Genomic DNA, 16,013 nt, shown 5'->3' with positions numbered 1-16,013 from the left:
GGAGGAGCCTTGGGCGGAAAAATTGCTACGAAATGAGTGTCTTATTAGTATTAAGAAGCTGGCACGGTTTATTCGTGTAGGTATATCCCATCGTTTATTCGTGTTTTTTTGTTTATTCGGTTTATTCGTGTTTGTGCCCATCGTGAGAGTCGTGATTTTGTTTTTGTTTGTATAATTATTTTGAATTGTCTTCTGTGCTTTAATCGTTTTGATGAAAAGCATAAATTGAATCCTTCAATTGTATTTGAATATTGTTAATTTTATTTTTAGGTTTCTTTTTTTGTATATTTTTGTGTGGTCATGAACCTACGGGGGTTTTCATGTCAAATATACTATACTATATGTGTTGCAGTAGAGAATAAAACAAAAGATTAGATACAATGCCTAGTTGTGTTTTGGTCACAACCGGGTGGATGACAAACAAGTAAATGTTGACCCGACCTTATTTTAGAATTTGTTCTATTCTTTCAGGCAATTCGGAGGAATTGCTTGTCAGTTTAGTAGTTAATTTATTTAGTAAAAACTATGAAAAGAGATTCTTGCGAGATCAGCAGTTAATAAATAATAATGATGCTTATCACATGATAAAAATGAATAGTAAATAACGATAGCTAAAAATAACATAATATAATTAGAGTCCCAAGTAGTCTTGACGGGATTCTGACATAAGTTTACCTATGAGTGACATATTCTTTTTTTCTTTTTGGCCTTTAAGGTATTTTCATGGTTAAAAAGATGTCAATACGCGAAAATTTTTACAAGTGAAGAGTAAAGCAAGGTTTCATGGTCAATATTTTTTTTTCTATAGTAATGGTGGCGAGTATTTTACCTCCCATTGTAAAATTCCCCTTCAATTCTCGGAAGTACTGGAGTATGATTTGGTTACATACCCCTTTTTGTACCCATTTATGCTTCCGTTAAAAAAATTTCTTGTTATCCAAGTTTTCATTTTCATCGCATCGTTAATGCTTTTTACGTGCATGGATCTCTGAAGAGAATCGAAGGACCCTTTGAGATTCATTTGGAATATAGTAGTTTCCTTCCAATGACTTTTATTTTGGTTGAGTACTAGAATCAAATTCAGTCTTGATAGGACGTATAAAAGTTGTATTCAGTATAATATAAGATATCAAATAATTCTAAAAAATACTAGTATGATTCGCTGTTTGTACATTTCTCATTATTTATTTTAATATCTGTTTATGCTTTTCTACTTTTTGTTAAGTCAGAAAGGAGCTTCACCACATAGTCAGGAACTTCAGGCGGGACTGGAAGATGATCCCCTTTAGGCTGGAAGCCATTCTCATCAGCTATGTATGTCAGTGTCACTTCTGTCAAATCCGGAGCTATGTAGGCATAGCTCCTAGATGCGGAGGCTCCAAATTCTTTGCCAATTGAAATTTGTCTTCCACTCTCTTGTATCTTAATACCGTCATTTGTTTCAACTGCGTATTTATAGCTGCCATCCTGTGGATTAAGGTTAAAATCCTCATGTACAACCGATGCTTCTGTCTCGTCTTTTCCGATTTTCGCTGAATGGACAACAACTGCTCCGATGAAACAAAAACTAAGAAGCTGGAAAAGAAACGATTATTACTTTCTGTGAATGTCTAGTCATGTCTATGTACGAAGTCATATTACTACTTTTATTACTACTAGTAACTCACCGCAGAATCAAGCCACCTGAGGCCAACATAGCTACACACGCTGCGACCCCTTCTCAATCTATTCAAATCTCCCACTTCTCACCTTCGTAGAAAGTTACCATTTTGGTTGAATTTTTCTTTATGATATCCTCTTACCCTAACCGTGGAAAGCCTGCTTTGCATTTAGCCCTAGACGGTCGGCCGAAAAGGAAAATCTTTGGCCATATGTCATCCTTCATCCGCAAAATATGTCCTAGCCATCTCAACCTTTCTCTAATTATAGCCCTAGAAATCGGGACTGGATCACACCTTTCGTACTGCCTACAGTTTCAAATACGCTCAGTCAGTGTGGTACCCAGAACAATGCATATGCAATTTATCTGGAAAACTTCTAGCCAATCTTCCGCCGTTTTTCGGAGCGCCCATGCTTCACAACTATATTTGGCCTCTGTCATCGCTGTAGCTTCCAATATTCTTATCGTGGTTCGCAGACTTTTATTCTTATTCCTACTAACTTTCTTTAACTGTAAAAAAAAACACCCTGAGCCTCGGCCAGTTCTACTTTTAACATCTTCACGGCACCCACCATTTTTGCGATTAATACTACCAAGGCAATTGAAGCTGTCCATTTGATCGATCAACCATTTTCGTTGACCATTGTCACTTATTTCAAGTTTTAGCGACCTAGACTTCTAAACATAAACCTGTTTTAGTACCCTGAGCTTGCAAAACCTCTAAAACTATTCATTTTGCTCACATTTTCATCTAGGATGCTTAAATCATCAGCATAATCCAAGTCAAGAAAAGTTTTTCTTCCCGATTTGATTCCGTGTTCTTTCATTGCCTTTTCTTTACTGTTTAGGACGATGCCCATCAAAATAATCCATATAAATGGGGTTCTGCTGAACTTCATCCTGCTGAACTCCTGAATTAATACCTAACCAGCTACTAACCGTAGCAGTGTTATTCTCGTGTATAGGAGTAGTCACTTTATCACAGTTCACAGTTCCTGGTAACGAAATGTAAGTAAGGAGCGATGCGGCTCAATAGTAACCGAAACTCTAAGAAACAGATACTTGATGACAGTGGATATGTCAAAAGAATCGAATTTTGATTCTAATTCTAAATATTTAATGTTCATCAAGTTTAATGTTACCCAAAAATTACGAGCCTGAGAAAATTTGCACAGTTTTTTAGCAAGGGAGAAACTCCCCCAAAACATACGGTGATCTTAATGAAAATTACACCACCAGATTCAGCATATCAGAGAACCCTACTGTAGAGGTTTCAAGCTTTCATGTACAAAAATGTGGAATATAGCATTTTTTGCCAGAAGCAAGATCACGTTTGCGTGTTTATTTGTTTATTTTTTGTTTGTTTGTTTTTTCCGAGGGGGGTCGTATCGAACCAGTGATCCTAGTAAATCAGGAGAGGGCTTGATCTAAAGGCCGCACCGTTGTTCTGTTAAAATTTCGTGTACTGCATCTCTAAGTCTAAAATGTATCATCATACCTAGTAATTTGCTACCTACTGAAACTAGGCTAATGCCTCTATAATTACCATACTCAACCAAACAGCATTTCTTACAAAGAGTTTTATTTTGGGATTTTTTAAAATAGCTAGGTACTTCCCTTTTAATCATAATGTTCAGTAACTAATTTCTAACCTCATGTTCACCATATTTAAGACACTCACTTAGCACACTATTATCACCTGGGGCCTTACTATTTTCTAATCCTTTTAGTTTTATCACTAATATTTCCTCACAAAATAAAGCTTCCTTCGCATGCAAGGTGTCACAAACTTTTCTGTTTTCCTCTAATCTTTTCCGGTAACTCTATCCCAGCTTAGCACATTCTCAAAATGTTCTGCCCATCTCTCTTTAACGCTTTCCTTGTCACATACTATGACCCCGTTCCTATCAAACAGTTCGTGGTAACGAACTGTAGTAAGGAGTGACCTGGCTTAATAGTAACCGAAACTTTAAAAAATGTAATTTTGTACTAATAGTTACATCAAAAAAATCGCATTCTAATGCTTATTTTAAATATATAAAGTTACGTCTTACCTATCAAAAGTTACGAGCCTGAGAAAATTTGTCTCATTTTAGAAAATAGGGGAAAACACCCCCTAAAAGTCATAGCATCTTAACGAAAATCACACCATCAGATTCAGCGTATCAGAGAACCTTATTGTAGAAGTTTCAAGCTCCTATGTACAAAAATGTGGAATTTCGCATTTTTTGCCAGAAGACAAATCACGGATGCGTGTGTATTTGTTTTTTTTTTTGTTTGTTTTTTTTTCTCATGGGTGATCGTATCGACCCGGAGGTCCTAGAATGTTGCGAGAGGGCTCATTCTAACGGAATTTCAAAGTTCTTGCGCCCTTTTTAAGTGACCAAAAAATTGGAGGGCATCTATGCCCCCTCCCACGCTCATTTTTTCCCCAAAGTCACCAGATCAGAATTCTGAGATAGCCATTTTATTCACCATAGTCGAAAAACCTAACAACTATGTCTTTGGGGACGACTTACTCCCCCGCAGTCCCCGTGGGATGGGTTACAAGTTACAAACTTTGACCTGTGTTTACATATAGTAATGGTTACTGGTAAGTGTACGGACGTTTTCAGGGGGATTTTTTTGGTTTGGGAGGTAGAGTTGAGGTGGGGGGGTTACGTGGGAGGATCTTTTCATGGAAAAACTTCTCATGGGGGAAGAGACTTTCAATGAAGGGGGCGCAGGATTTTTTTTAGCATTATTTAAAAAACAATGAAAAAATAAATTTGAAAAGTTTTTTTTCTACTGAAAGTGAGGAGCAGCATTAAAACCTAAAACGAGCAGAAATTATTACGAATATGAGGGGTGTACCTCCTCGTAATACCTCGCTCTTTACGCTAAAGTATTTTTAGTAATTTCATCTATTTATTCTACGGCCTTTGTGATTCAAGGGACATTCTTAAGGAATTGGGACAGAATTTAAGCTTTAGTGTAAAGAGCGAGATATCGACGAGGGGTGAATCCCCTCATATACGCAATAAAAACATACGAATATTGAAGTTCTTTACGTAAGTTAATTCGTAAATTACGTATATTTTTTACTAATGAAAATGTTCGTAAAAAGTTTAAAGTTCTTCGTGCCTTTTTAAGACTTCAAAAAATTGGAAGGCAACTAGGCTTCTTCCCTCGTTCCCTTTTTCTCAAAATCTTCCGATTAAAACTATGAGAAAGCCATTTTGCCAAAAAAAATTAATATACAAATTTTTTTTTAATTATTTATGTGCGGAGAGCCAAGATCAAAACATGCATTAATTGAAAAACGTCCAGAAATTTAAATATATATAAAATAAGTTGTCTGTGGGTCTGTGTGTCGAGTGACGTCATGTTTGTGTGTCGACTGACGTCATGTTTGTTGATTGACGAAATTACACACCGGGACATCGGGGCACAAATGACGACCGGGACACGGGGACACCTATATATATAAAAATAAGTTGTCTGTGTGTGTGTGTGTCTTTCGAGTGACGTCATGTTTGTGTGTCGACTGACGTCATGTTTTCGACTGACGAAATTACAGACCGGGACATCGGGAAACAAATGACGACCGGGACACCGGCACATAGGGAATATAAATGACGACCGGGGCACTCAAAGAGAAAGCGACCGGGACACAAGGAATGTTCGATTAGCAATCACCATTAATAAAGCACCGGGACACAAATGACGACCAGGGCACAGGGAGTATAAATGACGACCAGGACATAAGTAAAAAAAAAATTAAAAAAACTACGGGACACCGGGACACAAATGACGACCGGGACACAGGGAATATAAATGACGACCGGGACACAGGGACACAACTACAACGGGGACGCCGGGGGGCACATGGGGATATATAAATGACTACGGGGACATAGGGAATGTTCGATTAGCAATCACCATCAACAAAGCTCAAGGGTAATCATTAGAATCATGAGGTATAACTATAAAAACTAAAAAAAAGGTAAAAAACTAAAAACTGAAAAAAAGACCAATTCAAAAACGAATGTATATACAGACTGGGACACCGGGACACAAATGACGACCGGGACACCGGGACACAAGGAATATAAATGACGCCTGGGACACTCAAAGAGAAATCACAGACTGGGACACCGGGACACAAATGACGACCGGGACACAGGGAATATAAATGACGACCGGGACACAGGGACACAACTACAACGGGGACGTCGGGGGGCACAAGGGGATATATAAATGACAACGGCGACACAGGGAATGGTCGATTAGCAATCACCATCAACAAAGCTCAAGGGCAATCATTAGAATCATGAGGTATAGATCTGAATACGGATTGTTTTCCCATGGACCATTATATGTTGCATGTTCAAGAGTCGGTAAACCTGACAATCTATTTATATGCACAGACAATGGGACAGTAAAGAATGTTGTATATTCGCAAGTTTTACGTAGTTAAAAACATATATATATATATATATATATATATATATATATATATATATATATATATATATATATATATATATATATATATATATATATATATATATATATATATATATCTATATATATATATAAAAATAAGTTGTCTGTCTGTCTGTGGGTCTGTGGATCAGGTGACGTCATGTTTCGGCTGACGTCATGAAATTAGTTGCCGTCATTTTTGTTATGACGATGCTTAGTATATTGTAAAACACATTAATTTGGTTAATAATATACCATTTAAAACACCAAAATGAACATGCTGGAGTAGTCACTCGGTGAGAGAGGGTGTCAGAACGGAGAATGAAGGTCCCAGGTTCAAATCCTGGTTAGGCTAAAAAAGGTAAAAAACTAAAAACTAAAAAAAAAACTGAAAAAACTAAAAAAAGGCAAAAACTACAAAAAAAACTAAAAACTAATAAAAAAAATAAAAAAGAAACTAAAAAAAGGAAAAAACTTAAAAAACTAAAAACTAAAAAAAACTAAAAAAAAAAGGAAAAATTAAAAATAGAAGAGAAAAAGAATACTAATAAAATTAAAAATAAAAATAAAAAAAAATAAAAAAGATAAAAAGCTAAAAAAAGGTAAAAACCAATAAAAACTAAAAAGAAAAAAAGGTAAAAAACTAAAAAAAAAAATTCATCTAAAAAACTAAAAAAAACTAAAAAACGTAAAAACTAAAAGAACTAAAAAAGTAAAAAAAAAACTAAAAAAAGGAAAAAACTGAAAAATAAGCGGGATATAAAACAGGGGGATATAAATGACGACCGGGACACCGGGACATAAGGAATATAAATGAATCAGAAAATACAACTCATGTTTCCAAATGACGTCGTTTGGAGCCCAAATTGAAAATCCAGATCAATTTATGTCTACTTTCAAAGTAAAAGGGCAAATTTATCATAGAGCAGGGTCTCTTCTACCATTCTCAGGCGAGAATCATAAATTTTTACAATTGTACTTCATCAGTGATAGAAATTCTGAATTGAATGCACGTTGCGAAATTTCTCCCAACATTGAAAGGACAATCGTTTCCCAATTACAACATCTTTTCCACGAAAATAATAATTTAGTGCGTCTGTTCAAAACAGCCATCGATTTGATGCCTACTTATACGCATAAAATTGTTATTTCCGCTGACAAAACGCCTCCTGGCCAACATGTGCGTAGATACAATGCTCCAACTATCGACGAAGTGGCCATCGTTATGGTCGGTGATCAGTTTTTACCTCGAGATATTATTCTCAGGGTTTCCACCACACGTGCTACAACTAAAAATAGGCCTACCAATAATACTTTTAAGAAATATAAACCCACCAAAGCTTTGCTATGGCACTCGACCTGCCGTAAAAAAAACAATGGAAAACCTAATAGAGGCCACAATCTTGACAGGGCCTTTTGAGGGTGAGGCTGTTCTTATTCCTCGCATTCCCAAGATTCCAACGGATCTGCCTTTTCAATTTAAAAGATTGCAATTCCCAATTCGATTAGCATTTGTAATCACCATTAACAAAGCTCAAGGTCAATCATTAGAAAAATGTGGTATAGATCTTAATACTGATTGTTTTTCCCATTGACAATTGTACGTTGCATGTTCGAGGGTCGGTAAACCTGACAATCTATTTATATGCAGCGACAATTGGACAGCGAAGAATGTTGTATATTCGCAAGTTTTACGCAGTTAATTTGTATTTTATCTATCTATCTATCTATCTATCTATATAAAAACGAGTTGTATGTATGCATGTTTGTTTGTTTGTAAAAAGAGCGTTTGCATATGATGTCATTATTAGTACATACGGCTTTGTATATGCAGAGACAATGGGAAAGCCAAGAATGTTGTATATTCGCAATTTTTACGTAGTTTAACTCCTGCAGACGAAATGAATGCTTGCCTAAAAAATTCTAATTTATAGGCACACGTAAAAATATTAAAATTAACTACAAATATGCGTGTCCAATTGCAAAACGATGACTCTGGTCAAACAGTAGACTCAATTTCAGGACGTATACAACTACCTGCTGATTTCTGTAATTTAGTGAGTCGACACAGTTTTGGAACCAAATGAAGCGGTTAATTATCCATCTGAATTTTTAAATTCCATAGATCCTTCAGGGTTTCCACCACACGTGCTACAACTAAAAATAGGCGTACCAATAATACTTTTAAGAAATATCAACCCACCAAAGCTTTGCAATGGCACGCGACTTGCCGTAAAAAAAAAACAATGGAAAACCTAATAGAGGCCACAATCTTGACAGGGTCTTATGAGGGTGAGGCTGTTCTTATTCCTCGCATTCCCATGATTCCAACGGATCTGCTTTTTCAATTTAAAAGATTGCAATTCCCAATTCGATTAGTATTTGCAATCACCATTAACAAAGCTCAAGGTCAATCATTAGAAAAATGTGGTATAGATCTTAATCCTGATTGTTTTTCCCATGGACAATTGTACGTTGCATGTTCGAGGGTCGGTAAACCTGACAATGTATTTATATGCAGCGACAATTGGACAGCGAAGAATGTTGTTTATTCGCAAGTTTTACGCAGTTAATTTGTATTGTATCTATCTATATCAAAACGAGTTATGTGGATGCATGTTTGTTTGTTTGTAAAAAGAGCGTTTGTATATGACGTCATTATTAGTACATACGGCTTTGCATATGTACAGACAATGGGAAAGCCAAGAATGTTGTTTATTCGCAATTTTTGCGTAGTTTGAAACACATATATAAATCTATCTATATTCACAGGTGGGACACAGGGACACAACTACAATGGCGCATAACTAATATGGCGCGTAACGACTTACGCGCGCGGGGGGGCTTGGGGGGGCGCGAAGCGCCCCACCAACTAGGTGTTGGGGTGGCGCGAAGCGCCACCCCAACAGCTAGTATATATAAATATATATATCTATATATATAAAAATAAGTTGTCTGTGTGTGGATCTGTGGATGTGTGGATCAGGTGACGTCATGTTTCGGCTGACGTCATGAAATTAGTTGCCATCATTTTTGCTTTGAAGGTGACGTCATTCAAGTTATATAAGACATATGTTCGCCGTCATGTTTCGGCTGACGTCATGAAATTAGTTGCCATCATTTTTGCTTTGAAGGCGTGACGTCATTCAAGTTATATAAGACGTATGTTCGCGTAGAATTCTATTAATGCTTAAGTTTATAATGACTGATGAAGATGCTCAAAGAGTCTATGCCAAAAAACTTGCTGCTGATAGAGAAAGTCAGAAAAAAAAGCGTGCCGAGGAACTACCAGAGCAACGCGAAAGCAGACTTGCTGCTAAAAGAGAAAGTGAAAAAAGAAGGCGTGCCGAGGAACTACTAGAGCAACGCAGAAGCAGACTTGCTGCTAAAAGAGAAAGTGAAAAAAGAAGGCGTGCCGAGGAACTACTAGAGCAACGCAGAAGCAGACTTGCTGCTAAAAGAGAAAGTGAAAAAAGAAGGCGTGCCGAGGAATCAAAAGACCAGCAGGGAAACAGGCTTGAGGCTGATAGAGAAAGAAAGAACAGAAAGCATGCCGAGGAACTACCAGAGCAACGCAGAAGCAGACTTGCTGCTAAAAGAGAAAGTGAAAAAAGAAGGCGTGCCGAGGAACTACTAGAGCAACGCAGAAGCAGACTTGCTGCTAAAAGAGAAAGTGAAAAAAGAAGGCGTGCCGAGGAATCAAAAGACCAGCAGGGAAACAGGCTTGCTGCTGATAGAGAAAGTAAGAAAAGAAAGCGTGCCGAGGAATCAGAGCAATCTGAAAGTTATCGCCTGGCATTCAGGTACAACCCAGTCGATGATTATAGCTTGAGTAGATGTGTTCAAATCGGGACAATGTCTAAAATTTGTCCCTATTGCAAGGCCTTGAAATTCAATGGTGAAACAATGGGAATGTGTTGCGCCTCAGGAAAAGTTAAACTTCCTCTATTGGCTGTACCACCAGAGCCATTGAAGACTTTCCTTACTGGAACTACGTCAGAATCTAAGCGTTTTTTGTCAAAAATCAGACAATACAACTCATGTTTCCAAATGACGTCGTTTGGAGCCCAAATCGAAAATCCAGATCAATTTATGTCTACTTTCAAAGTAAAAGGGCAAATTTATCATAAAGCAGGGTCCCTTCTACCATTCTCAGGCGAGAATCATAAATTTTTACAATTGTACTTCATCAGTGATAGAAATTCTGAATTGAATGCACGTTGCGAAATTTCTCCCAACGTTGAAAGGACAATCGTTTCCCAATTGCAACATCTTTTCCACGAAAATAATAAGTTAGTGCGTCTGTTCAAAACAGCCATCGATTTGATGCCTGCTGATACTCATAAAATTGTTATTTCCGCTGACAAAACGCCTCCTGGCCAACATGTGCGTAGATACAATGCTCCGACTATCGACGAAGTGGCAATCGTTATGGTCGGTGATCAGTTTTTACCTCGAGATATTATTCTACGTAAGCGAAACGCTCAGTTGTTAAGAATTGCTGAAACTCATCGATGCTACGATGCCCTACAATATCCTATCATTTTTTGGGATGGAGCCGACGGCTATCACTTTAATATTAAATTGATGAATCCAGCCACTAACAAAGAAATGAATAAGAAATGCAGTGCAATGCATTATTATTCCTATAGACTAATGATTCGGCAGGATGAAGAAAATTATATTTTAAAATGCCGTGAATTGTTTCGCCAATTTATGGTTGATATGTATGCTAAAATTGAATCAGAACGTTTGCTATATATCCGCCTGAATCAGACCAAGCTCCGCTCTGAACAATACATTCATTTGCGAGATGCAGTTATAAATGACGGTAATACCACAAACGTTGGAAGATTAACAATTTTACCTTCGTCATATGTTGGCAGTCCCCGTCATATGCATGAATATGCTCAAGATGCTATTGCGTATGTTCGTCTCTATGGTCGTCCAGATTTATTTATTACATTTACATGTAATCAATCTTGGGACGAGATACTGCAGCTTTTACTTCAAGGACAATCGGCGGTTCATAGGCATGACATTACGGCACGTGTCTTCCGGCAAAAGTTGAAATCACTGATAAACTACCTTGTAAAACATGAAGTGTTTGGGTCAGTGCGATGCTGGATGTACTCAGTGGAATGGCAAAAACGAGGTTTGCCACACGCACATATACTAATCTGGCTACATAAAAAAATTACTTCAAACGAAATTGATGATGTGATTTCCGCTGAAATACCTGATAAAAATGTCGATAAGGGGTTACATGATATTATTGTAAAAAAATGATACATGGACCTTGCGGTGCACTGAACGAAAATTCACCATGCATGGCCAAAGGAAGGTGCACAAAGCAATATCCTCGACTTTTAGTACCCAAAACAATTACTGGCAATGATGGTTACCCACAATATAGAAGAAGATCTACTGAAGATGGCGGTAAAACAGCAATAATAAAGAAGCGTAACGGTACCACCATCGAAGTAGATAACCAGTGGGTTGTTCCATATTCCCCTTTATTATCAAAAACATTTAATGCACACATAAACGTTGAATACTGTAACTCCGTAAAGGCAATCAAATACATTTGTAAATACGTCAACAAAGGCAGTGACATGGCAGTTTTTGGCTTGCAGTCCGAAATCAAAGATTTCGATGAAATCGTAGAATATCAGGCTGGAAGATACATAAGCAGTAATGAAGCTGTTTGGCGAATTCTTTCATTTCCGATACATGAACGTAGTCCAGCTGTTGTTCACTTAGCGGTACATTTACAGAATGGTCAACGTGTTTATTTCACGGAAACCAACGTGCAACAAAGAGTCCTGAATCCACCGGATACAACATTAACAGCTTTTTTTTCGCTTTGCAAAAATGATTCTTTTGCAAAAAAACTGCTGTATACTGAAGTGCCTTCGTATTACACGTGGAATACTAAAAATAAAGTATTTGAACGTCGAAAACAGGGTAAGTCAGTCGACGGCCAACCTACCATCTTCAAAGATACCACGATAGGAAGACTCTACACCGTTCACCCCAATCAACATGAATGCTTCTTTCTACGCCTGCTTTTGGTGAATGTACCCGGTCCGACATCCTTTGAGTATTTGAGGACTGTAAATGGTACTATACATGACACTTACCGTAGTGCATGCCAAGCTCTGAATTTATTGGAGAATGACCAACACTGGGATAACTGCATCAATGACGCGTGCGAAACGTCAACCCCAAGTCAAATTCGTGCATTGTTTGGCATCATTTTAACAACTTGCTCTCCATCAGCTCCTACAGATTTATGGGAAAAATATAAGTAAAAAATGTCCGAAGATATACTTCATCGAAAACAGTTAGAGACGTCAGACATGACTTTTGATTTTACACCAGAAATTTATAACTACACTTTAGTTGTTATAGAAGATTTTTGCATAAGTATGGCAAACAAACCTCTTCAGGGTTTGGGAATGCCTTCACCTAACCGTATCGCTGCTGTTTCGACATGTGTAGAATTGGATCGTGAACAAAGTTACAGTACGAGTGATCTATTGTCGTATGTACAAAATAACATTTCCAAGTTAACGTCGGAACAAAAAGACATTTATGATACGATAATGCATTGTGTCGATAACAACGTTGGAGAAATTTTCTTTTTGGATGCGCCAGGAGGTACTGGTAAAACGTTTGTGATAAAACTGATTCTGGCATCAATTCGATCTAAAAATGATATAGCGTTGGCAATTGCGTCGTCCGGAATAGCCGCAACATTGCTGCCTGGTGGAAGAACTGCTCATTCCGCTTTGAAATTGCCTCTGAACTTGCATTCTACAGAAACTCCCACGTGCAATATTTCCAAATCATCTGGGATGGGTAAAGTATTGCAGCAATGCAAACTTATTATTTGGGATGAGTGCACAATGGCACACAAAAAATCGCTCGAGGCTCTGGATCAATGCTTGAAAGATTTGCGAGGGAAGTCGAAACCCTTTGGCAGCACCTTAATATTGCTTGCGGGAGATTTCAGGCAAACATTACCTATAATACCTAGATCAACTCCTGCAGACGAAATGAATGCTTGCCTGAAAAATTCTAATTTATGGGCACACGTAAAAACATTAAAATTAACTACAAATATGCGTGTCCGATTGCAAAACGATGACTCTGGTCAAACATTTTCAGATCAATTGCTGGCAATGGGAAACGGAAAGCTCCCAGTAGACTCAATTTCAGGACGTATACAACTACCTGCTGATTTCTGTAATTTAGTGACGTCCAAAAATGAATTGATTGAAAAAGTATTTCCGAATATTCTAAAAAATTATAAAAATAATAAATGGCTAAGTGAAAGAGCGATTCCCGCACCCAAAAATATAGACGTCCACGAAATCAACAATATTGTTTTGACCAAGATTCAAGACCAGGCAGTCCTTTACAAGTCAGTCGACACAGTTTTGGAACCAAATGAAGCGGTTAATTATCCATCTGAATTTTTAAATTCCATAGATCTTTCAGGGTTTCCACCACACGTGCTACAACTAAAAATAGGCGTACCAATAATATTGTTACGTAACATAAACCCACCAAAGCTTTGCAATGGCACTCGACTTGCCGTAAAAAAAACAATAGAAAACCTAATAGAGGCCACAATCCTGACAGGGCCTTTTGAGGGTGAGGCTGTTCTTATTCCTCGCATTCCCATGATTCCAACAGATCTGCCTTTTCAATTTAAAAGATTGCAATTCCCAATTCGATTAGCATTTGCAATCACCATTAACAAAGCTCAAGGTCAATCATTAGAAAAATGTGGTATTGATCTTAATACTGATTGTTTTTCCCATGGACAATTGTACGTTGCATGTTCGAGGGTCGGTAAACCTGACAATCTATTTATATGCAGCGAGAATTGGACAGCGAAGAATGTTGTATATTCGCAAGTTTTACGCAGTTAATTTGTATTTCGGAACCAAATGAAGCGGTTAATTATCCATCTGAATTTTTAAATTCCATAGATCCTTCAGGGTGTCCACCACACCTGCTACAACTAAAAATAGGCGTACCAATAATACTTTTAAGAAATATCAACCCACCAAAGCTTTGCAATGGCATGCGACTTGCCGTAAAAAAAAACAATGGAAAACCTAATAGATGCCACAATCTTGACAGGGCCTTATGAGGGTGAGGCTGTTCCTATTCCTCGCATTCCCATGATTCCAACGGATCTGCTTTTTCAATTTAAAAGATTGCAATTCCCAATTCGATTAGCATTTGCAACCACCATCAACAAAGCTCAAGGGCAATCACTAGAAAAATGCGGTATAGATCTTAATACAGATTGCTTTACCAATGTACAATTGTATGTTGCATCTTTGAGGGTCGGTAAACCTGACAATCTATTTATACGCACAGACAATGGGACAGCGAAGACTGTTGTATATTCACAAGTTTTACGTAGTTAATTTGTATTGTATCTATCTATCTATCTATCTATCTATATAAAAACGAGTTGTGTGTATGCATGTTTGTTTGTTTGTAAAAAGAGCGTTTGCATATGATGTCATTATTAGTACATACGGCTTTGTATATGGACAGACAATGGGAAAGCCAAGAATGTTGTATATTCGCAATTTTTACGTAGTTTGAAACACATATATAAATCTATCTATATTCACAGGTGGGACACAGGGACACAACTACAATGGCGCGTAACTAATATGGCGCCTAACTAATATGGCGCGTAACGACTTACGCGCGCGGGGGGGCTTGGGGGGGGGGGCGCGAAGCGCCCCTACCAACTAGGTGTTGGGGTGGCGCGAAGCGCCACCCCAACAGCTAGTATATATATATATCTATCTATATTCACAGGTTGGACATAGGGACACAACTACAATGGCGCGTAACTAATATGGCGCGTAACGACTTACGCGCACGGGGGGGCTTGGGTGGTGGGCGCGAAGTGCCCCCACCAACTAGGTGTTGGGGTGGCGCGAAGCGCCACCCCAACAGCTAGTAGGGAATATAAATGACGACCGGGACACTCAAAGAGAAAGCGACCGGGACACAAGGAATGTTCGATTAGCAATCACCATCAACAAAGCACCGGGACACAAATGACGACCGGGACACAGGGAATATAAATGACGACCAGGACACTCAAAGAGAAATTACAGACCGGGACACCGGAACACAAATGACGACCGGGACAAAAATGACGACCGGGACACAGGGAATATAAATGACGACCGCGACACTCAAAGAGAAATTACAGACTGGGACACCGGGAAACAAATGACGACCGGGACACAGGGAAACAACAACAACGGGGACGCCGGGGGACACAGGGGGATATATAAATGACGACAGGGACACAGGGAATGTTCGATTAGCAATCACCATCAACAAAGCTCAAGGGCAATCATTAGAATAATGAGGTATAGATCTGAATACAGATTGTTTTTCCCATGTACAATTATATGTTGCATGTTCAAGAGTCGGTAAACCTGACAATCTATTTATATGCACAGACAATGGGACAGCCAAGAATGTTGTACTTTCGCAAGTTTTACGTAGTTAATAATATATATGTATATATATATATATATCTATCTATATTCACAGGTGGGACACAGGTAAGAGTAAACTTGATGAAACTTATATATTTAAAATCAGCATTTAAATTTGATTCTTTTGATGTAGCTATTGGTATCAAAATTCCATTTTTTAGAGTTTTGGTTACTATTAAGCCGGGTCGCTCCTTACTACAGTTCGTTACCACGAACTGTTTGATGAGCGAGGCTTTGAGGAAAAAAAAGCCCCTTTCATATACGGAGTAATTTCTGTTCGTTTTAAGTTTTAATGTCGCTCCTTACTTTCATTTAAAAAACCTTGTTTTTTT

At 38.0% G+C, this 16,013-nt stretch overlaps 2 protein-coding genes across 5 annotated transcripts in view; one reads left to right on the top strand and one right to left on the bottom strand.

The window, feature by feature from the left end:
* LOC136026521 (polypeptide N-acetylgalactosaminyltransferase 3-like) overlaps positions 1-16,013 on the top strand; it is a 181,954-nt gene that overhangs the window by 76,513 nt on the left and 89,428 nt on the right. The gene's annotated exons all lie outside the window — the stretch shown is intronic.
* LOC136026548 (cuticle protein CP14.6-like) overlaps positions 1,128-16,013 on the bottom strand; it is a 41,012-nt gene continuing 26,126 nt past the window's right edge. Inside the window, exon 2 of the mRNA XM_065703237.1 lies at positions 1,128-1,575. Coding sequence (XP_065559309.1) covers positions 1,201-1,575 — 375 coding nt within the window. The 3' untranslated portion in view covers positions 1,128-1,200. The remainder of the gene's footprint in view (positions 1,576-16,013) is intronic.

This window comes from Artemia franciscana, chromosome 1 (genome assembly GCF_032884065.1).
Source record: "Artemia franciscana chromosome 1, ASM3288406v1, whole genome shotgun sequence".
In the NCBI taxonomy this organism is placed as follows: domain Eukaryota; kingdom Metazoa; phylum Arthropoda; class Branchiopoda; order Anostraca; family Artemiidae; genus Artemia; species Artemia franciscana.
Note: the sequence above shows the minus strand (reverse complement) of the source record. Positions and strands in the feature narration are given on the sequence as shown.